This window comes from Nannospalax galili, unplaced genomic scaffold, assembly GCF_000622305.1.
Source record: "Nannospalax galili isolate Female #2095 unplaced genomic scaffold, S.galili_v1.0 scaffold127, whole genome shotgun sequence".
NCBI lineage: Eukaryota > Metazoa > Chordata > Mammalia > Rodentia > Spalacidae > Nannospalax > Nannospalax galili.
Genome location: NW_008360326.1, coordinates 13432260 through 13454914, shown reverse-complemented (window position 1 = coordinate 13454914; position 22655 = coordinate 13432260). Strand labels below are relative to the sequence as shown.

Below are 22655 nucleotides of genomic sequence, written 5' to 3'. Positions count from 1 at the left end.
TCTTCTGATCTCTGTGGGCACTGCATGACATAGGTATACTTACATACAAACAGGCAATACACTCACACACATAAAATTTAAAAAAAAATAATAAAATATTCAAAAAAATACACATAGGAAGTTTTTAAAGTAAGTTTGTAAGGAATGATTAGCTCAAACTCCAGAGAAGAATCCCCCACTTAGAATGCTGAGAGCCACCAAGAACATGACTCCTACCCACACAATAAACATATATGCTGGGCAATCTATAATCAGTAACTTTCTTGCAACCCACTGGAATCTAAACCTCAAATGGTACACGAGTATTGTTTACCCAGAGCAGATTCTGCTGGGCTATCAGCAAAAAGAATTCCATGAGAACTGAGAGCAGATGGTGATGGCCAGGACAGGGCAGAAGGTGACAGATGCAGAGGAATCCACACCCACTCCAACTGGCTCCACAGAGAATCTCAGAAAAGTGTCCTTGTCATCTGGGTGCAGACACTCCAGCAAAAAAATGAGAGGCTGCCCAGATCCTCAGGCTGGGGCCTCTGTGGGGAGGAAGGACAAGAGCCAGTGCTCCCATTAGGAAGCTATCAAAGCATCAAGGCTTCATGGCCAAACCCAGGGTCACAATGACTAGGGTTTATCATTAGCCTAAAAGACAGAGTAAGAAGTAACAACAGCGTTCCACTGGGTAAGGCTTACGTGAGTTTTAGGAGAACCCACCTTGTTAGAAAATGAGTGGACCACCTGAAAATGAAGTTCTAGACATCGTTGAGAACAAGACTCTAAGCAAACCAGCCCTAGAGGATCTGAAGCCTTTGGTATATTCAGGGAAACCACAGCAAAAATTTACATTCAATATCACTCACAGTAATAGTGTGTAATTCAAAATACTAGCAATACACAACAGAACAAGCAAAAAATCAGCAGAGAACAGAACACTTGAAGGAAAACATCAGCTCAATTCACCTCATCATCCATCACGGAACACTCAGTCAACAACGTCAGAATATATATTCAAGAACACATGGTATTTTTAGCAGGACGGACCACAACATATCACAACTACAGAATTCAAACCTGCTTCAACTATGAAAGTCTGAGTAATTTAGCATGCTAACAGACGAAGGAAGAAAATAAAGACAATAATCTCAACAAACACAGAGAAAACCAACCTCAGAAACAGAATACTTAGAAAATACACAAAAAACTGCATCTTTAGCATTACGAAACATTAGGCAAACAACCAGAGCAAACAAACGGAGAAATGTGCTCCATTCATGGGTTGAAAAGCTCATTGTTAAAAAATTAATCCATTTTAACTTAGAGAATCAAAATCCTACCAAGACTTGTAGTGGACGTTAACAACCTTCTAAAAAGAACTAAAGACATGAAGGCAACTTTGAAAAGAGTGAAGTTAAAGAGCTTATACTGCCTGATTCAAAGCCAACTACAAAGCTAAAGACATCAGAGTCAAGTATTGGGGAAGGGCTAGAGCACCACATAGACCAATGGAAAAAAATATAGTCCAGAAATGGACTCATCGAAATTTAGTCAACTGTCATTTGACAAAGGAATAGAGGCAATTCAGTGAAGAAAATAATGATCTTTCCAGGAAATGATGTTGAAATATTTTGAAGTCTGGAGGCAAAAAATAAACCTCAATTCATACCTCACAACTTAAGCAAAAATTAGTTCAAAATGAATAATAGGTCAAAATGCAAATGGAAAACTCCTTAAAGCAAATGTGAAAAACATCTCCATCATTTTGGGTGAAGAGGAAAAAAAAATTATTTACCAAACTAAAGAGTTTGATCTTTTTTTTTTAAGGATAAATTGTATTCAACCAAATTAATTTTTTTTTTTTTTTTGCCACAAAAATGTACTGTTGAAAGGATGGAAAGACTATCCAAAGACTAGGAGAGAATATTTGAAATCATATAATGGATAAAGGACTTGTAAACAGAAGACACACAAAAAAATCTTCAAAACTAAGTAACTAAAACAATCCCCTTCCTGCTCCAAAAACAGTAAGCAAAATAATGAAACGGGCTTTGGCTGGGAAGGTACACAGGAGGCAAACATATAGGAAGAATTACTATTAGTCATCAGAAAAATGAAAATTAAACCACATCCTGACAGCCAAAAAGAAAGCTGAGGAAGATGAGCTGCTGGAAACAGTATGACCTCCTTAGAGATCAGTTTAGTAGTTTATCTCACTAAGTGAAAGCTTACGTTCACACAAATATCTAAACGTGAATTTTTATAGCAGCTTTATTCATAAATGCTCAAATTGTGTTGAAAGGGTTAAAAATAAACAACTATAGTATATCATATGGTAGAATACAGGGAACATGTTAATACACTTAAACATTTAGCCAAGGCACTTTATGAGGTTCGATAAGCCATACCCTGAAAGGCAAACTGATTCCATTTCTATGTCAGAAGACAATGGCTAGAGTCGGGCAGGGGTGGAGGTCAAAGGCAGAGTTGGGAGGAAAGATCTGGAAGGACACAGGGATTCAGCTGCTCTGCATTTTAAGAGGATACACAGCTCTGTATTTTTGTCAAACATCACATAACTGCACATTGGAAAGGAGAGAATTGTACTTCAAAGAAATTTAAAAGGAAAGTAGTAAAACATTAACCAAAAAACCCATAGTCTTGTCAAGATTATGAAAGACTGCAAAACCCATTAAATAGAAGGTGGCTGCTTGTGCTGGAGAGCTTTAGTGTCAACTTGACACACTTGGGTTGAGGGAGCCTCAATTAGGGAATTGCCTCCATTGGACTGGCCTGTGGCCATGTCTGTGAGGCATCTTCTTGATTGTGGAAGGGCCCAGCCCACTGTGGGTGGTGCCACCCCTGGGCAGGTGGGCCTGTGTTGCATAAGAAATTAGGCTGAGCAGGGGCCAGGGGAGCAAGCCAGTAAGCAGTGTTCCTCCATGGCCTGTGCTCCAGCTCCTGCCTCCAGGTTCCTGCCCTGAGTTCCTAACTTGGGCTCCCTGATGAACTGTGACCTGGGAGATGTAAGCTGAATAAACCCTTTCCTCCCCAAGTTGGTAGTGGTCAGAGTGTTTTGTCACAGCAATGGAGAAACAAACTAGGACAGAAATTTGTACCGAGAGTAGGGTGTTGCTTTGACAGACCTGACCTTGGTGTTTTGCGGAGGACTGTAGAAACATTCAGAACTTTGAGCTAGAAAAGCCACTGAGTGCTTAGAGTTTGTTGCTGTAGAGCTTGGAACAGTTATGTTGTAGACGATGGAGGCCTGGTTTGTGAAGCTTCAAAGGGAAGTGGAGACTATCAGGGCTGTTTGTGTGAGATTTTGAATTGAGAATCTGTGGGTTCTGGTCAGCTGGGGCTGAAGAATTAGCTGTGATTAAGAGATCAGAACCTGAAAAACCTTGCTTTACTGGGACAATTGATGCTGGTTAGCTGGGGCTGAAAGATCAGCTGTAAGTAACAAGAGAACAGCATCACTGTGGTGAAGTCTTCTGGGAGGTATTTTCTCAGGGTCCGCACACAGAGGGGACCCGGGCGTCTATCTCAATCTGGAAGCAGGACTTGGTAATGTGTAAGAGTCTCCTGAATGGTTCTGATGTTGAAAGCAAGAAGGGGTCACAGAGAGCAGCTGAGGCCTGGCACTCTGAGAGGCCAGGAAAGGCCATAGGTGAAAGTACAGCTTCAGTTGCAGTGAAGACCCCAGGATTGAAGGGACCATGGAGAGAATCTGAGGCTTTGCACCCCAAGAGGTAAGAAGAGGCCATTGGTGAAGGTGTGGCCTCAGTTTCAGTGAAGACCCCAGCGTTTTGGAGATGCCAGGACCATGGGACAACCACCAAGGACAGCAGTAAGTGTGGAATGGAACTGGCCTGTGTCTGTGAGATGAGCTGTGTATGCTGTGGACGGCAGAGTCAGAGAAGCAGAGCTGCCAGAACCCTTCCGAGTCCAGAAGATCATGAATGAATCCCAGATGTCCAGCCTTGAGCTACTTTGCTGGACTTTGGTTTTGCTTAGGTATGCCTGATTCTTCCCTTTGAAATAAGACAGTACTTGTTTTGGATTTTACAGTTAAGAGATATTTAAAAGAGACTATGGACTTTTAAGTGTTTGCATTTTTTAAGGACTGTGGGGCTTTTAAGGTTGTACTATCTTATGTTGTGATATTAATATCATATCTTGGGGATGAGAATTGGAAAGATTATGGTTTAATAGTGATGTGTTTGTGTGTCAAGTTGACAAGGGGTCAATTGTGCTGGATAGCTTTAGTGTCAACTTGACACATCTGGGTTGAGGGAGCCTCAATTGGGGAATTGCCTCCATTGAACTGGCCTGTGGCCATGTCTGTGAGGCATCTTCTTGATTATTGTGTGATGTGGGAGGGCCCAGCCCACTGTGGGTCCTGCCACCCCTGGGAAGGTGGGCCTGTGTTGTGTAAGAAAGCAGGCTGAGCAGGGGCCAGGGGAGCAAGCCAGTAAGCAGTGTTCCTCCATGGCCTGTGCTCTGGCTCCTGCCTCCAGGTTCCTGCCCTGAGTTCCTAACTTGGGCTCCCTGATGAACTGTGACCTGGGAGATGTAAGCTGAATAAACCCTTTCCTCCCCAAGTTGGTAGTGGTCAGAGTGTTTTGTTACAGGAACGGAGAAACAAACTAGGACACTGCTGCAACGATATTCATAGAGTGGCAAGACACACCAGGAGCAAAGGGGAAAGTAACAGTGAAAGGTTTGTCAGCAGTCACCTGAAAGCTGTAATCACTTAGCAAACCAGGGGGCGCCTGTTGGTGCACATCTATCTCCTCATATGATGCTCTCTGAAGGACACGACATTATCTATCACATATCTGTGCTAAACTGGCTAACCTTAATCTAATAAAGATCTAAGGTAGGTCCAGCACACAGGGGATACACAAAACAGAGAAATACGTCGAACGGCACCATGAAGAAATAAAACAAAATTACAATTCTTATAATTTAACGGGATTGGTCTCCAAAAACAAAAAATTAAAGCAGAGTGTAGTTTATATGAAAAACAAAAACAGTCAAACGCAACACTGGAAATTTAAAAAGTGGGCTACACAGTCAGTGAAATGGCTTAGTGGGTATAAGTGCTTGCCTTATAAGAAGCCCTATAACCTGAGTTCAATCACTGGATCCCACAGTGGAAGGCCAGAACCAATTCCCACAAGTCGTCTAACCTCCACATGCACACAAACATGCCTCGGACACATGTGCACGCACACACACAAATAAGTATTGCTATACTTTTAAAGAAAAGTAGAGAATTTTTGTTTGGATTAAATATTAAGCACTGTTAGGGAATTGCTGCTGATCTTCCTTGATGTGACGATGGTGCTCTTGGGAGGTACACAGCCATGCTTACAAGGCTTACCCAAAACAATGCTCACATAGCATTTCTCTCTGGTCCAAGCACACTTACAAACACACACAATCTACACTCAGTAATGCTGGTAAATACTGCAAACTAGACTCCCATAAAGGGCCATGATGGAATTGCTATACTAATGATTTTAATTAGTTCTGCAATGAATGAACCAATTTATTAAATTAATGCTTTCCAAACTTGCTTGACCACAGAATTTTACTTTCAGTTAATGTCCCATATAGCATATGGAACTAGTTTCAAGGAAACTGATCTAAGGAGGTCTCCTAATTTCAATATATAGTAACAGATATATAATAGCAAAAACGTTAGCCTCACAAATTATTTACATTAATTTCCATTTTGTTTTTCTTAAAATCTGTTATTGTTTTACTAAGACTTAAAGGAGACAATTTTAAAAGGCCTTCCAAATTATTTTTCACTTTTTTCCTATGAGAAAATAGTTGATTTAAGTTTTCTTTATTACATAAAACAGTGATCATGTGGTACATGCATTTCTGTAACTTACTTTTCTCATTTAATAATTATATCACAATCATATTTTATACTATTAAATTTTAAAATAATGTTGCTTTAACTAGTGCATGTTCCCATTAGACAACTAAAATAGAAATGATGTAATCCTCATTTACACTGTTGAAAAGTTTCAATCTGAGGGAATGATTTTTCTAAGACTGCCTCTTTGTCTTATACCTAACATGTAACCAAAATTAATCTTATGTCTTGAGATCATTTAACACTATCAATTCAATCTGCCTTCCCACAGTGTAATCAGCTTATTTAAATGTAGCTAGCCTCCAGGAAAACAATGTGAACATCTTCCTAGGCCCTAGGCTCCTCTCCAATCAACTTTTACAAGCTAAGATAAACACACAGCTTTAATCTTAAATTATGTTTGTTATTTCTCCCTTGGGACCCTTCCTTGTCCAGGATCCTGATAATGTATGAGTGTCCTGTGCTGTGTTGTCATTGCTGAGGGCACCAATGTCCTCAACAAATAAGCAACAAATTATCTATAGTATATGCTGCAAACAACAGGTGCAGTTAGATTGATAATATCTGGTTTTGGTTTCGTATGTGGTTCTGGGTCAGTAGGGGTCAGAAAGGAAAAATTTCTGATAAGACAGTTGCTCATTCCTTTCCCAATCACACAGCATATACTGTTTAAATAAATAAGAGAGTACAGCCTGGGTTTGAGGAACAGTGCCAAGATAAATCAGAAAAGAGCAGTTCTGAGAACAGACTGGTCTCACTGCTGATTTAAACAACTCCAGGAGTTAGACTTTCTTTTGCTCAGGCACCACCACACTGAGGCATCCACCATGTAAATCTGTTGTATCTGCCTTCCTACGGTGTAATCAGCTTATTTAAATGTAGCTAGCCTCCAGGAAAACAATGTGAACATCTTCCTAGGCCCTGGGCTCCTCTCTAATCAACTTTTACAAGCTAAGATAAACACACAACTTTAATCTTAAATTATGTTTGTTATTTCTCCCTCATGACCCTTCCTTGTGGGTCATTTTATTTAGGTTTATGATATGTTCAATTGTGAAATAATGGCTATACAAAATCTGAACTACAGCTCTATTATCTCAGGGAGTCCTAGTCGGAACCACTAAAGCTAAGCTCCTGCGTGTATATTTCCTGTGTGTTTTCCGAAGTTATATCAACTGACATTCTCATTAGCAGCAAGTGTGTAGAAATGCCTGTATTACTACCATCATCAAATGTGGGTAGTATTTAAAAAACAATTCTGCTAATGTACAACAAAGTATCACCAGATGTACACTGTTCTTCTGTTGTTTTGTTTTAATTAGATATCCAAAGCATTTTACGTTTCATTCACAGGGGTTAGTGCTAACTTACGGTATATGAGTTTTTTTTTTTATATATGCTAATGACATTCTGTTAAATGTTTTGAGAAAAATCTATGGCTCTTCAATATTTTTTCATTGTTTTTCTCTTTATAAAAACTAGTATCTAAAATAATCACCTCTAGTCTGTTTTATGCTTTCTTTTTTGAATATTTAATTTTTATATTTTATTCCAGTAGCTTAGAATTGATTATACAGTGTGTTCAGGACCAAACCTGATTTTTCCTCAAGCAACTTAATTTTCAATGAGTAATCTTCCAAGATACTTTACTGGTTTGCTGATTCTAGAAGATGCACACTGTAGCGCAGAATGCCAAGCACAGTCATGGTGTCTCAGCTCTACTAACTGTCCCTTTGAATGACCAATGTCAGAGATACTTTTGTAATTTTCTGTGAATGGAAAGAAGAAAATGCCTTGAACTCAGACAATATGCTTGCAAGAGAATGGGAAAAGAAGAAAAAAAAACGAAACAAAACACCCAAAACCTAGATGTCTGGCTTTGTGAAAATGAACAATGAGCTAATGAAGATGACGTGGCTGGAAGGACCCCTGACACAAGGAATGTCACAAATCAGCTCTGTTCTCACAAATGTAGGTCAGCTCTTTCTAAACCTGGTTTGCACAGGCAGAAACAAAATTCCTGGCCTCAAAATAATTCCAGAGTCTTCTCATCAAACAAATCTTACAGTCTCTGGTGTATTAAAAAAGTAAGTATTTTAATTTCCCTGAAACGAGATGACAAATCATAAAAAAATTATTTAAAATGGAGGTAGAAGAAAAATTTGTTATTTCTCTTCTTGTGCATTCCAGTGTTCCCTTCTGAGTTCGTTCCACGAGTTCCTTAAAGAATAGGGTTAAGCCAGGTCAGGTATGGTGGTGCACGCCTTTGATCTCAAGCACTTGGAAGGTGGAGAATAAAGATTTGGAGCTCAAGGCTATCCTTGGCTACATAGTGAGCTCATGGTCAGCCTGGGGTACATGAGACCCTGTCTCAGAAGAGCAAACAAAAAAGAGAATAGGATTAAATTTACAGAATTTCTGAAGGTAATGTATCTGATTTTTGCCTATTACTTAATACTTAAATATTATTTATGTTTAGGCAGAAAAGTTAATATTGAGTATTTATAGTAATAATTAACAAATCTCATGAATGAGACTTTTTCAAAAGCTGACTCTAACTTCCTTCTGACCCACAAAGTGCAAGGCCTTTCTTCTGCAGCTACTGTCAATCTCTAAAGTTGCTCCAAGATAACGAGGACCATCCAAGGGTGCTTTCCTCCACAGATCCACCTGTTTGTCTCTGGGAGACAGAGGCCAGGAGCTTAAGGCAGTCATTCTCACTCTCTTGAGAAAGACACCTGCTATGTTTGGATCTGATCTGGGTTTCTCTCCCAAAGGGCTCACATGCCCACCGTGATGCTGTCACCTCAGGCCCCAAACAGTAGATCCAGCCAACTCTGAAGTGTCAAACTGAGTGAGAAAGCAAGCATCCCCCTCCTAAGCTGCGTTTGTTAAGCATTCTGCCACAGGTCAAAACAACCAACCTGCGCTCCCAAACTACGAAGGGATGACCTGGTGAACCTCAGAAATAAAGCTTCACAGACACATGCTTGCTGGTCTGTGATTCCCTTCTCCTACTGAATGAATTTAACATGGAGATTCCACGTTCACATTTGGACTCAGCCTGTCTGATTTTTCTCTGACTTTTCATCACCCTTTTGTAATTTTTGAAGCCTTGCCTGGCAGATACATATTTTTATTTTTAAAGATATTTATTTATTATTTTATTTTTGTGTATGAATGTATTGCCTGCATGTATGTAAGTGCACCCATGTCATACAATGCCCGAGGAGGTCAGAAGAGGGCGTTGGATCCCCTGGGACTAGAGTTATGCACAGTTGTTAGTCGCCATGCGGATGCTGAAAATCAAACCTCAGTTCTCTGCAAGAACAACCAGTGCTCTTAACTGCTGAGCCATTCTCCAGCCCATGACACATTTTCTTTCTTTTTTTAAAAAAAACAAACAAATTTTATTTATTTTTATTTTATGTGTATGAGTGTATTGCCTGTATGAATGTAAGTGCACCCATGTTGTGCAATGTCCATGGAGGTCAGAAGAGGGCGTCAGATCCTCTGGAACTGGAGTTAGAGATGGTTGTTAGCTGCTATGTGAGTGTAGGAAATTGAACCTAGGTCCTTTGCAAGAGCAGTCAGTGCTCTTAACCGCTGAGCTATGTCTCCAGTCCCTCATGATACATTTTATTAACAGAAACTAATAATCCAGTGTTGCCCCCACAAATAGAAAGTGCCTAGTCCCTGTGTGCAGAATGACTTGTGTCAGATTCACAGAACAAGCTCACGTCACATATCCACGCACAACTCTGTCAGCACTGGCACGGATGCCAATTTCTTCTCACTGCTGAGACCAAACACCCAACAAGAAGCAACTCTGAAGGGGAAGAGTTTATTTTAGCTTATGTTTTGAGGGGATACAGCTCATTCATGAGGGAAAGTACTGTGGCAGGGCTCGGGGTGGGGCTGTGGCACATGGGAGGAAACAAATAGTTGGGTTCTCGGTGCTCAACTTGTTCTTTCCTTTCACTCAGTACGGGACCCCAGTTTATAGGATGCTACAGCCACATTCAGGGTGGGTCTTCCCTGCTCAGTTAAACCTTTCTGGAAATGCCTTTATAGATACAGAGAGGTGTGTTACTGTGTTGATTTAAAATCTAGTCAACTGATTAGCAATAACCATCACAGCACCATATGACACATTTTTCCCTGGGCCTAACTCTAGGACTTTTGCCCTAGCCTAGCATCCTACTGTTTGTCCCTGTTCAGTGCTCTGTTCAAAAGTGAGGGCCAGTGAGCATACCCCTAGGTCTCTGTTCACAGCAACACCTAAAACTTTTCTCTAGAATGTTTTTTACATTTCTGCAAATTCTACAAGTGACGGACACTCCGATGCCACCTCCTCTGTGGAAAGCAACAAAGTTCCCTGTCCTCTTTGCCTCTAGCGCACAATGTAAATGCAGCACACTTTACCAGACCCATGATGCGCTCCAGGGCAGGTCCCAGCCACTACCGCTCTACGTGTACTCTGTATCTGCACAGCACTGGACATGGAATGGAGTAAGACCCACATAAACGCCATTCCATCGATGGCTCCTCCTCAGGAGCTCCTAGGACAACAATGGAATCGCTATGCCCAACTTTATCAGCCAAACCCAGGACAGGGACAGCAGAAGAGGTATAGTGACTCCGATACCAGTTTATAAAAGAATCTTCTGGAAAGCCTATGAAAAATACAAATCCCTAGGTTCTGCCCTTGCAGAGACTGATTTAGTAGAATGCAAAGCTGAGTCCATTTGATTCTGAGGGAGATGGGGGGCGGAATTTATGGCCAACACTTTGATATACAGTGATGTAGTCACTTGCTTTACAGGGGTTCCAAAGTTAACCTTTTTCATGGACCTAAGGTGTTTTTTGTTGTTGTTTTTTTTTTTTTCCTTTTTTGTAAGTTTCTTGACTTCAATATCAAAGCACAGAGTACAGCAGGCCTATAAAAAGAACCACTTAACAATACATCCAGCCTTTCACCTTAGCGTAGGCTGTGGGAATATGGCATCACATTCCACTCTCCATCTGCACATGGGTTTTCACCTATATACATTTTTATAGATTACTTAAGGTTTTAATTTGCTACAAATAGTCCTTTTTGAGACCACCTCTCCACGAGGCATGTTTTAAATAACTGAAGCGTATAAGACTCCTACCTCGGTCCCGGAGGCTGGCTCTCAATGCTCTTTCCAGCTGCTCCTCCTCACTCAGTCCTGCTGTGTAGACATCATAGTTCCTATGAACGTCTTCGTAGACCCCTGGCCTGCCACCTGGGTAGTGGTTCTGATATCCAGAGGGGCCTGTAGGCACAACGAAATGTTACCGAACACAGTAATAGACATGGCTTGTTTCAGACTTCCTGCTTGGTATAAGCAGAGAGGAGCAAATATCCCATGTCATTATTTTGAATGTAATAATAATCTTCAAAACAAGAAACAATGACACACGGAGAATACCTCCATAAGGGTCGGCATGGACTGTTTTGTCACTATAGTATCCATAGTGCCCATCGTGGACCTGGACATGAATGAGATCTTACATGCTAGCAAGAAAAAGAGATATTTTAGAAAGCAGGTAGAGGTTCTGGAGAAGGACCAGAGTGGGCTCTTCATATATCAGTGCATTTACCAACTTAGAGCTATTCAATTCTTGAAGTATCTTCTGTGAAGTCCTGACTTCACTGGAGAGAATGGCAGGAAACAGTTGAGAAAGTTTTACTGTCTTGAAGCTCTATCCAATGAGGGACAACCGATGTTTAATACACATTCCATAGAGTTTCCATGCTGAGTATCAAGGCTCAGAAAGTAATAAGATTGAGATTTATAAGCCAATTTCTCTACGATTATAACTCTGGCAGACACTGTACTTGCTAATAGCACTTTCAAAACAATTGGTTACTCAATGAAATGAGAGATAACATGTTTATGAAATGATGCTTTAAGCACCAAAGTTATCAATTAACACAATAGCAAAACAAAGTTCACCTTTGTAAAAAAATTCTAGCAAATTTTTCAGTTTGCAGCCAGTCCGTATATGTACTTCAGCTGCTAACTGCTATAGAACTGGCCTTGGGGAGACTTTTTTCTCCATAGATACTGATCTCATTCTGGTGAAGAGAGAGAAGTTATCGCACGTTCAATCTTTTCTTCTGTCTTGTCATTACCACATCCTCTGAAATTGATGTTTCAAGTGCTTAATTAATGTGCTTTGGTTGTTGATGAAAATTCATAACCTTCACTACAAATTGTATATCATCATCTCCAAGTCGTCCAGTGCAATATATGCTTGAGTAACAGCTTTCAGAAGTCTGCGGAGAACAACACAGGTGGGACGAGCACTGCACTATGAGCTCGGCTGAGTGAAACTTCACATTCAAAATTTGATCACTGGTCCTCAAACTCTTCTGAAATTTATTTTTATAGTTACTGTTATTAAAATGCTTAACTATGTATGGTTTACCTTATTTTTAGCTTTAAAATTTAGTTTTTAATTATCATACCAATGAGTCTCCTTATAGGCTTTTTATACATAGTTTTGGTTGATTCCCTATCCTCCTTCCCCCCATGGCTTTACCCTCTACATGCAAAACTGAAAGTGAAAATTTTACACCCATAATTTTCAGTGATCCTTATTTTATCTCAGCCTTATTTTCATTAAAGAATAAAATCACAATACAATGTGTCTCTTTCGACTGACGATTATTTCGTGTTCACATAAATATTTGTCATACAAAATATTTGTGTCAAATGTTGATGATCCTTGGCAGTACAGGACATCCTTGGCAGTACAGGCCCCACGATGCCATTGGCAGTTGTCTCAGAAGAGGAAATGAGAGACTTGTATTCACCTGTCCCACCTTTCCTCCACCACTGCATGATACAGATAAAAAGCCCAACACCTAGCACCACAGCCAGACTTGCAAGACTCCAGAATCATGAACTGCATGAAGTTCTATTCTTTGTGAATTACCCACTTTCAGTTTTGTTATAAGAACAAGAAACAGACTAAACTAATGACAAATTATCAGCATAAAATTCACTAGAGTATGCAATGTTTTTAGTATATTCATACAGTTGTACTATCATCAACACAAATTATTTTAAGTATTCTTATAATTGCTCCAAAAGAAAAGTATATTAACTCACAACCCCCAATCCCTGAGCTCGAGGCAATCACTAATCCACTTTCTATCTCTATAGAAATGTCTATTCTGTACAAATCATATAAATAGAGGCATATAACATGGTGTATTGTATCTTGCTCATTTTACTGCCCATGTTTTCAAGGTTCATGAAAGGTTGTTACAGGCAGTAGTATTTCCTTCCTTTATATGATCTAATGACATCTTTTTATATAGCTAAGCTATAGTTTGCCTATTTACACATCAGTTGATGGGCATTTAGATTATTTCTACCTCTTCTTGGGGTGTATAGTGTATGTGTGTGTGTGTGTGTGTGTGTGTGTGTGTGCACTCCCTGTGCAGATATGAAGGGCACATATGCAGGTCAGAGTTTGGTGTTGGGTGTCTTCACTCTCCACTTGTTTTGGGGGGTGGGGTGGGACACAGGACATCCTACTGAACCTGGAGCTCTCCAATTTGACTAGACTAGCTAGCTAGCGATTCCCCAGGAACTGTCTATCTCCACTCCAGCACCAGGGTCACAGGCACATGTTGTCACACCTGGCTTTTACATGGATGCTGGGGACTGAAACTCAGGTTCTCTGGCTTGCATAGCAAGCATTTTATCCACACAGCTATCACCCCAGCCCTTTCGACTATTTTGAACAATATCACCGTAAACACCTGCCAGCCAGTCTTTATTAGGACATATGCTTGTGTTTCTCTTAAATATATACTTATATATATATATGCTGGTCTGACTGTAATTTTGTTTACATTTTCCAGAATGTCTTCCAATGTGGTTGCACCATTTTATAATCCTACATGCAGTATATGAGGGTTCTGGCTCCTCTATCTCATCATCAACACTTGTTATTATCTATCTTTTTAAATGGAGCTATAGCTGCCCTAGATGGTGTAAGGTGGTATCTCGCTATTTTTATTTTTGACATAGGGTTTCACCATCTGGCCCAAGCTGACCTTGAACCCACTATGTAGCCCAGGCTGGCTTTGAACTTGTGAAACACCTGCTTTTATCTATCAAGTGCAGGAATGTGCCACCATTCTCAGCCCTTTCACTGTGGTTTTAATGAATGATGACATTGAGCATCTTTTTGTGTTGACTGGCCATTTGTAACACTCAACTGGCTTGGTTCTATTTTGTTGAATTCCCTTGAAGTAACAAGTAAAAATTAATATTTAAAGAAACCATAAGTAAAAATGTTTAGGATTTGCAGGGGGGCGGGGGGAGGTGTAATTTTGAAAAGCTTTGCTCATAATGAAGTAAATGAATCGTAACATTACTGATATTCAAAACAGGAGTAGAAAAGTAAAAACTCCAAATCCTCACAGTGGTTCATAATCATTTGGGATCTGAACACAATTGTAAAGATGGACATTCTCTTCAGACTGCTCTCTACCTAACAGAACCATCAGAAAAATTCAGGTTCCACTGATGTGTTGGGAACAACCCCAACATGTTTCCTACCCTGAGAGTAAAGGAGACCGTGACCAAATTACAAATTTTGCTTCTTACACTCTTCACCACACCGAGGAGCTTCAGAGGACAGCAAATGGTCAAATGATAATCATATATGCACTTCACACTATTAAAAGAAAGGGGTAACCACTTTGAGACATTAATATTTATGAGCAAGTCACTGAATACAGCAGAATGCTTCAACAGTCTCAAAATAGAAAAACTGCCCAATTCCCTAAGAATGCCAATTATTTTATTGCAACATGGAAAGCATATAGGGTTATTTTCCCACATGGCTCATTATCACTTTCAAGTCCCTGTGGAAAGTCACTGTGCTACAGAAGGTTTATGCAGCAATCCTACCCCACCCCCTAGCTAATTGGAGACCCAAATATACTGAAGCTTTTCATGACTTGTGTCTACAGATGTTACATGCACCTACAGAGCCCTAATTGCAGGTATGTTAATTACAGTGATTTCAGGTAACATTTTCTTGACACAGCAAAACATTTTGCTACCTGTTACTTCTTGTTTGAAAACAACCTAGCAATACTCCAGTGAAATAAAGTCAACAACGCCGAACATCTGAGTATTATAAAACCTAATGTAAAGCTCGTCAGACAGAACATGGAGAGAAAGGACGAAGCGTGGCATTTTGGTGTCTTAAGTCAAAAAGACTGGTGTGGCCAAAGGTTCTGTATCGCCAATCATGATCATCAACACGATTCCCATCAATATCTATTTATGATGAGAAATGGTTCCCTAGGCACAGAAGTGTTCTATAGTTCCTCTGTGGCCAAATCAGTCAGCTGTTTTAAATCTTCATCATACACACTGGGGGCCGGGGAGGAGACACAAACCTAACAACTGAACACTCAAGAGAAATAAGTCGAAGTGACACCCCATAAGGAACACTTGCTCACTGCTCTTTTCAGTTACATACTTGGGCTCTGTAGTAAAAGCAACTCTGGTTACCATTATTCCCTTAGCTGCCCCATCTGTTCCTCATACACATTCCAGGATTTCATGGCAGAGGGGATCAAGAAACACCACGAAGATTAGAAAAATTGGTAACAGCTTTTTAAACATTCATGAGGTTCTTTGACCTATAAAGACTTCCCCAGCTACAGGCGGCCATATTAAGAATAAATCATGACTTATAAGGATACATATGCTCTCATAAAAAGCCCCCTCAATGATGATAAGCTCAGCCACCTGGCCCCTCTGTAGCTCTATCTTTGAAGAAATTCAATCGTTTCAGAGGAAGGAATATAAATAGGATAATCTTGCAGGGGATCAGAAAGGAAGGTAAAAGGCCTTGGATTTCTGCCTTGAATTCTCTGGTTTGTGTGATGGCTATGGCAAAGGAGATGGCTCTTATAGATGAAGGAGCAAAGGAGCACCTCTCTCTCTCTCCTCTCTCTCTCTCTCTCTCTCTCTCTGAAAGAAAAGTAAAAAGAGAAAAGACAGCAAGCAGAACTGCATTATTTTATAAGGTTCAGTTGTCAGAGTGTGAATCTCACATCCCTGTAGGAGAGAAAAAGCAGGAGCTATGAATCAGGGACTTGCTCTCTGTCCTAGTTTTACCATTAGCTCCCTGTGAATTTGGCCAAATCACTTAACCTTCCTAAGCCTCAATTTCCCAGCTGTCAGGCAAGATGTCAGGACTAGGTAGTCCCTGATAAGCCATGTCTGTATAACACTGCTCTCTGTCTCTCTCTGTCTCTCTGTCTCTGTCTCTCTCTGTCTCTGTCTCTCTCTCTGTCTCTCTCTCTTTCTCTGTGTGTGTGTTCAGGGGCATGTGTATGTGGAAGCCAGAGTACAACCTCAGATGTCCTCCCACCTCAGGTGGGGTCCACCTTATTTTCTGGGACATGGTATCAATGCCTGGAGCTTGTGAAGTAGGCTTCCCTAGCTGGCCAGTGAGCCCCAGGGATCCACCCATTGTTGCCTCCTCAGTGCTAAGACTACTGGTGTGCATCACTGTGTCTGGCCTTTTCTTGTACCTGGGTTTTGGGAATCAAACTCAGGTCTTAATTCTTAAGCAAGTACTTTGCTGACTGGATCATCTCTGCAGACCCCACTGCCTCTTCCTCTGGATATGTACAAAGGTGAGGCCCTGAGACAGTAAAGCCAACAAGAGAGAAACCACAGTGAGAGGTAGGACCAGGATGCTTTTCCAGGCATCAGCTCTTCCTGATCACACAGGCCAGTAAAGCTTCTCTTCTTTATCCACTGAATTCTACTGGAAAATCAACCAAAGCAACACATGCACACATACACAACACACACACACACAACACATACACCCATAAACTACACATGCACAAACAACACATGCACAAACGTGCTCATGTCACACATTTCCTGTTAGCTTTTTCATCACTCTCACAAATGTCTGAGAAAACATCTTAAGAGATGGCTCATGGTGTCAGTCCATGGCTGCTTGTCCCTTTCTTGCTGTGGGCCTGTTGCAAGGCAGAGAGGGAGCAGAAGGGCTGAGCTGCTGGCCTCCTGGACGCCAGGAGAGAGAGAGAGCGAGAGCGAGAGAGAGACAAAACCACTTGTCCCCGTGGGCTTCATTTTTCTTCCCCTTTTATTTCACCTGAGTCTCGAGCTTACTGGCTATTGCTGCCCACATTCAAAGAAGGTCTTGTCCCTTTAGTTTATGAAAATACCCTCACACATATGCCTAGAAGTGCCCTTCAAGACATTGCCCAATCTCATTACACTGACAAGCAAGATCAACCATCATATATATTATATATGTATATAATTCTTTGTGCCAATACTAATTAAGCCAGGAGTCAAAAAAAAAAAAAAAAAAAAAAAACCCAAAAACAAAACAAAAAAACAAGCAAAGCAAGCAAGCAAACCAAAACCAGTAGCGATAAAACAACTCATGGTATGAATCCAATCTATGGCCTGTTTTCCTAAGATTTTAGTGGCACAAAGTCAGTCTATTTGTTTATGAACTGCCAATGCCTGTTCTCCTGACATAAGGACAGGCTGACTGGTTACAACAGAACCAAATTCTAACGCTGTGACCACAGTAGTCCTGGACTGGGAACTGAGGGACCTGGGTGAAGTATCTGACTGGATATGAGAGACCTCATGCCTATCATAGAACTGCTTTATGCCAGAGGTACTACGTCCCCCAGTCTTCCCTACCAACCTACCCAAATATACTTCTGGGTTACCTTTGCCCACTTAGCTTCCAGGAAAAGGCAAGGCACAGTTATGTAACCACATCAAAAACTAGTTTCATCTTAAAGCAGCAGTATATTGGTGAATACCAAAAATTTAAAAATAAATTGAAATTTATTTCTTTAAAATGAACTGCTTACCTGCACTATTAAAGTAGTACTGCTGGCCCGAGTAGCTGATATTGGAGGAAAAAATGCCTAAATGTGAAGGAAACAAACATTTTAATGGTAGTCATAAGGTTCTAACTGCTGATCTTTCCAACAATTAAGTTCTTTATGCATGCACCGCCATGCCATGCCTTTAATACCAACAGAGGTAGAGGCAGGTGGATCTCTGTGAATTTGAGGCCAGTCTGGTCTGCAGAGCAAGTACCAGGCCAGCCAGAACTACACAATAAGACCTATCTCAAAAAAAAAAAAAAAAAAAGGTTGTATGTGACAAAGCCCAGGGTCACTTTAAATGACTTCTAAACCATTGATAAAATATATTTCATCTGCTTAGGGAACAGGACATGGGTTGTGGGTAAGGGTCAAGGAAACCCTAACTGACAGTGACTGCAGTTCCTTATAGTCTCTGGCTGACCTCAGCTGGGTTTTACTTCTCGAGGGAGGCTTGGGCTCTGGAGCCTTTACAAAAGCAGGTGCTTGGTGGACAAGAGCCTTTTCTCAATGAGGGTGTTAGGAGAGCCTTGCTAACTACTCTTCCTAGGGAACTTTCCCCTTCCTTATACCTGTAGAAGGTTCTGGGGCAGTCATTTCCACACAGGTGAATGGAGAGCTGGTGTGCCCCAGCATGGCCCCTTCTTTCAGGAGCACCAGAGAGCAGGCTCCACACTGTTTCACACAGGCTCTGCGGTCTTCAGTCTCAGCTCACTCTCACCCTTTTTCTGCCTTCACCAGAAAACAGGTGGTTCTCGGGCTCCTTTTCGTATTTAAATTTTCTCTTGTGTTATTTTTAAAAAGACTGAGGTAGCTGGGGGCATGGTGGCACACACCTGTAGTCCCAGCACTTGGGAGGCAGAGGCCGGCGGATCTCTGTGAGTTCCAGGCCAGCCTGTTCTACATAGTGAGTTCCAGGACAGCTGGGGCTACAGGGAGACCCTGTCTCAAAAAAAGACAAAAAAAAACAGAACAAAAAAAGACTGAGGTAAACATGCCTGCACAGAAAAACAGGTAGATGTTAGGGAGGGCAAAAAGGAATTTAAATGTTACAGCTATGAGGAGAAATCTTTTCAAAAGTTAAACCAATCACATGCTTAAATTTTGTATCATAACTACAGAAAGCTTTAATAACCACCAAGTCCTACGGCACAGGAAAATGAAAACAAGAATGCATTCTTCTCCTTTACCAGAGTTGTATTGTTAAATTGTGCTGAAAATATAATAGAACTAGACATTTTCAATAAATAAAACTCCTGCTGCTCCCCTATGCGCACACAGGAAATACAGTAATAGGCAAATGCAGGAAAATGGGAACCCGCTTAGATGCTCACGCTTAGCCTGTGAGAATCACCCCAAAGTGAACACAACCTGCTAATAAAGGTGATGGGACAGTTCTCAGAAAGCTTTCCAATATCATGAATATTATACGGTTCTCAGGAATACCAGTCCACTGCATGAACGGTGAAAACAAATTATTTATGGTTCAAGAAAAGGTAAAATAGTCTCAAAAGATTTCCCATGAATAAAAGATGAAATATTAGAATGTACACGGTCTATAAAACAAGTGCCTTGCAAAACAATTTCCTTGCAAGTCAAAATCAGTATACTATTTTATATTAAAGGGTCTAAAATGCAATTATTACTAAATAAAACATTTTCATTGAACATCATTTTAACGGGAAAAAGAAAACAAAAAAAAGCACAAAAGCAGGAGCCAAGCTTCAAGTGATGACAGACTTGGACTGGCCTCACGTGAATGATCCAGTGACCATTCTGAACTCTTTCAAATATGGGCCTTGTGCTTCAGTCTAGACTAGGCTTTCTTTTGTAACCCTGTCATGTACATCTTTTAATTCAAGTAATAACACAGAAGCATTACTGTAAGATCACTTTTTTGAGGAAAACTTCAGTTTTCTAGGAATAGCATTAGGGCCGAAGGTCTTAATACAGACAAGCATTTGTTGCTTAAGAAAACACTGGACTGAAATTTGGGGTTGCATCCTCTTTTATGGAACAATGTGAGGAACTGTAGTGGCTGTCTTGCTATCTCTTCAATTAAAAAGAAATGTGAGGGGATAGAGAAACGCCTCAGTGATTAAGAGCACTGGTTGCTCTTGTGGAGGACCTGGGTTTGATTCCCAGGACCCACATGGAGGCTAACAACTGTCTGTAACTCTAGTTCCAGAAGGAGAATATGACGCCCTCTTCTGACCTCCGTGGGTACTGCACAACATGGGTGCACTTACATACATGCAGACAATACAGTCATACACATAAGATAAAAATAATAAATATTTTTAAAAATGTGAGTTTATTAGGAAATTTCTAAGCTGAACAGAAAGGAAAATTGAGGCTGCTTCTGTTCACACTGAAAGGAAGATGAACTGCCAAGTGCTGTCATGCCCAGGGTGTTTGTTCTGTACCTGTGCATGCTTCCATGAGTTTCTTCAGAGGCCCTTGAGTGTACATTAGTCCAACGAGAATCCCAGCCAGATGCCCAGCGAAGGAAGTCCTAGGAGGGAAGGAGAGCCTCTGTGAGTGTCTGTGCTGCTGACTGCAGACACTCTATTTTCTCATTAGCCTAGTGCATGTCAATTAGTCAGTCTGCAGGCTTCGTTCCACATCAAGTCTTTTATGCCGAGCAGCACTTAACTCAGTCCAAAGAAGAACATTTCCTACCTTTAAAAAATGACAAGAAAAACAATCTCCACATTTTTTTTCTTTTTTTTTTTTGTCTTTTTGAAGCAGGGTCTCCCTGTAGCCCCAGCTGTCCTAGAACTATGTAGACCAGGTTGGCCTTGAACTCACAGAGATCCTCTTGCCTCTGCCTCCCGAGTGCTGGGACTACAGGCTTGTACCACCATGCCTGGCTACAACCTCCACATTTTTAAAATGCAACACCCTTCCTTCACCAAAACAAGTGGGCTGGCTTCCTGGAGCAGTGGAAACCTTCTGTCAAGACAAGCCATATAGTTACTTCCAGTTCTTCTCTGCACCTCTTATCACAAATATCAATGACATCAGTTTTCTCTGTTCAAAATTTAATGTGGACTATCTAGCCATTGTGAGGGATGATGTCTGTGTTCACAGCACAGCAGACAGCTGCACACTTATACATGACTGAGTAGTAGAACGATCAGTATTGGAAACTCAGGACAGACGTCCCCATCTTCGCATCCCCTCCCATCCAGTTTCACAAAGGTTTTCCTGTCACTCAATAAAAACAATTTAGACTTCAAACTTGAAAGATGAGTTAGGGCACTGAGGTGGTTCCATTCTCCCTGACTTAGCATCTAGGACTGGCAATCACTTATAAAAAGTATTTCCACATGCACAGATCTATCAAAGTGGCAGCAGTGCTAGGGACCTGAGGGCTGGAGATGGTCTCTGTGAAGTTCACTAACTGAACAACCTCTCAGCCCACGTTTAAGAATTACCAGGCATTTTCATGACAGAACATCACATTTTAACACAAAGATGGGTCCCACAGAGTGAGTTCCTCTTCAATCACCTGACTGACTGCCAGAGGCCTGGCACCATCTAAATATGCAACTGCACACACACACCCCTGGCACCTTAAGCTGGCCTTTTCTTGGGTCTCACTTCCATATCAGTTGGTAGGCTCCATCCTGTAAGGCTTATCCCGTCCACCCTAGCCTTTCAGTTCTTTCCACCTGAGCTATGCTTGTCCCGGCACCTGATTCAAGGTGAGCCCCAGAAGAATACACGCTGAATGAGTAAAAGAAAATCAGCCAGCTGATGTGCCACTCAGAACTCGCTTTCCGGTGATTCTGACACATGGCATTCTGCTGTCCCCCTAGAACACAGAGCCTTCCTCTGACACCCACTGACTTCTTTACAGAATACCAAGTGTGTACTTTATTCCAGTTTGTTCCTTGTGCTCTTCCCTCGGCCCCAGGACCCACCATTAGTATCTCCACATATCCAGGCACTCTGTGACTGTAGTCCGAACTCAGCTGCACCTCTGTCACCGAGATCATGCCCCAGGTAAGATCTCACTTTCCTTCTGCTGCCTGCCCTCAGAACTGCGGCACCTACCTTCATGACAGCACACATTCACCACACACATTTGCTAAGAGTTACTTTAATCAAAAATCTACCTTACAGCATGCAAAACCTGATAATAAAAATATGGGATTGTATATTTGTTTTCCATCCTTGGGCTTTGTTTTTTCAGAGATACCCCCCCACACTTCTCCATTGTATTTATGTTATTCTCTATTCTGCCAAAAAGAAAAAAAAATTAAAAGCTCCGCCTAGTTTTAGAAATGAGAAAGTGGTAGTTCAAGGGGCACATGAGGCCAGCTTCAATTTAAGAACAACAAAGTTAGCTTCAACTTAACTGAAACGACATTTACTTTTAAAAAAATCATTATTTTTGAAACCTTTTAAACAAATCTCTTCATGGTCAATCATATAGGTATAAAATAACATGTAAAAAATTTTCCATTAAAACCCAACCTATTAGACAATAATTCTTCAATCTTGGAGTACAATACAGTAAAATGAACTTCTCATTTTTCTAAATGAGTTTTCAGATGTTTGCATTATAATCTAATTATCCTAATATAATGGCAAATAATGAGGAGATCACACTGCATCATCATCCAACCCTGAATGTTTCCACAGAGATCTTGCTCAAGAAAAGTAGTTGTTTTGACTTCATTATATACCGTAAAGGTGTTCATTTTTAATGTGAAAATAAGTAGTGATTACAATCATAATTAAAATTAGGAATCTGACATATACATAAGGGAGAATTCCCAAAAGAAAAGAGATAAT

At 40.8% G+C, this 22655-nt stretch overlaps 1 protein-coding gene across 7 annotated transcripts in view; it reads right to left on the bottom strand.

Moving 5' to 3' along the window:
• The window catches only part of Rhbdd1 (rhomboid domain containing 1), a 166130-nt gene that overhangs the window by 76270 nt on the left and 67205 nt on the right, over window positions 1-22655 (bottom strand). For 5 of the 7 annotated variants that reach the window (XM_008825841.3, XM_008825842.3, XM_029559973.1 and 2 more), the window contains 3 exons: window positions 20276-20364; window positions 17832-17888; window positions 11041-11184 (listed from right to left, as the gene is read on the bottom strand). In XM_008825841.3, the coding sequence (XP_008824063.1) occupies window positions 11041-11184; window positions 17832-17888; window positions 20276-20364 (290 nt within the window). The remainder of the gene's footprint in view (window positions 1-11040; window positions 11185-17831; window positions 17889-20275; window positions 20365-22655) is intronic. The other 2 variants (XM_029559975.1, XM_029559974.1) reach the window with 2 other exon arrangements.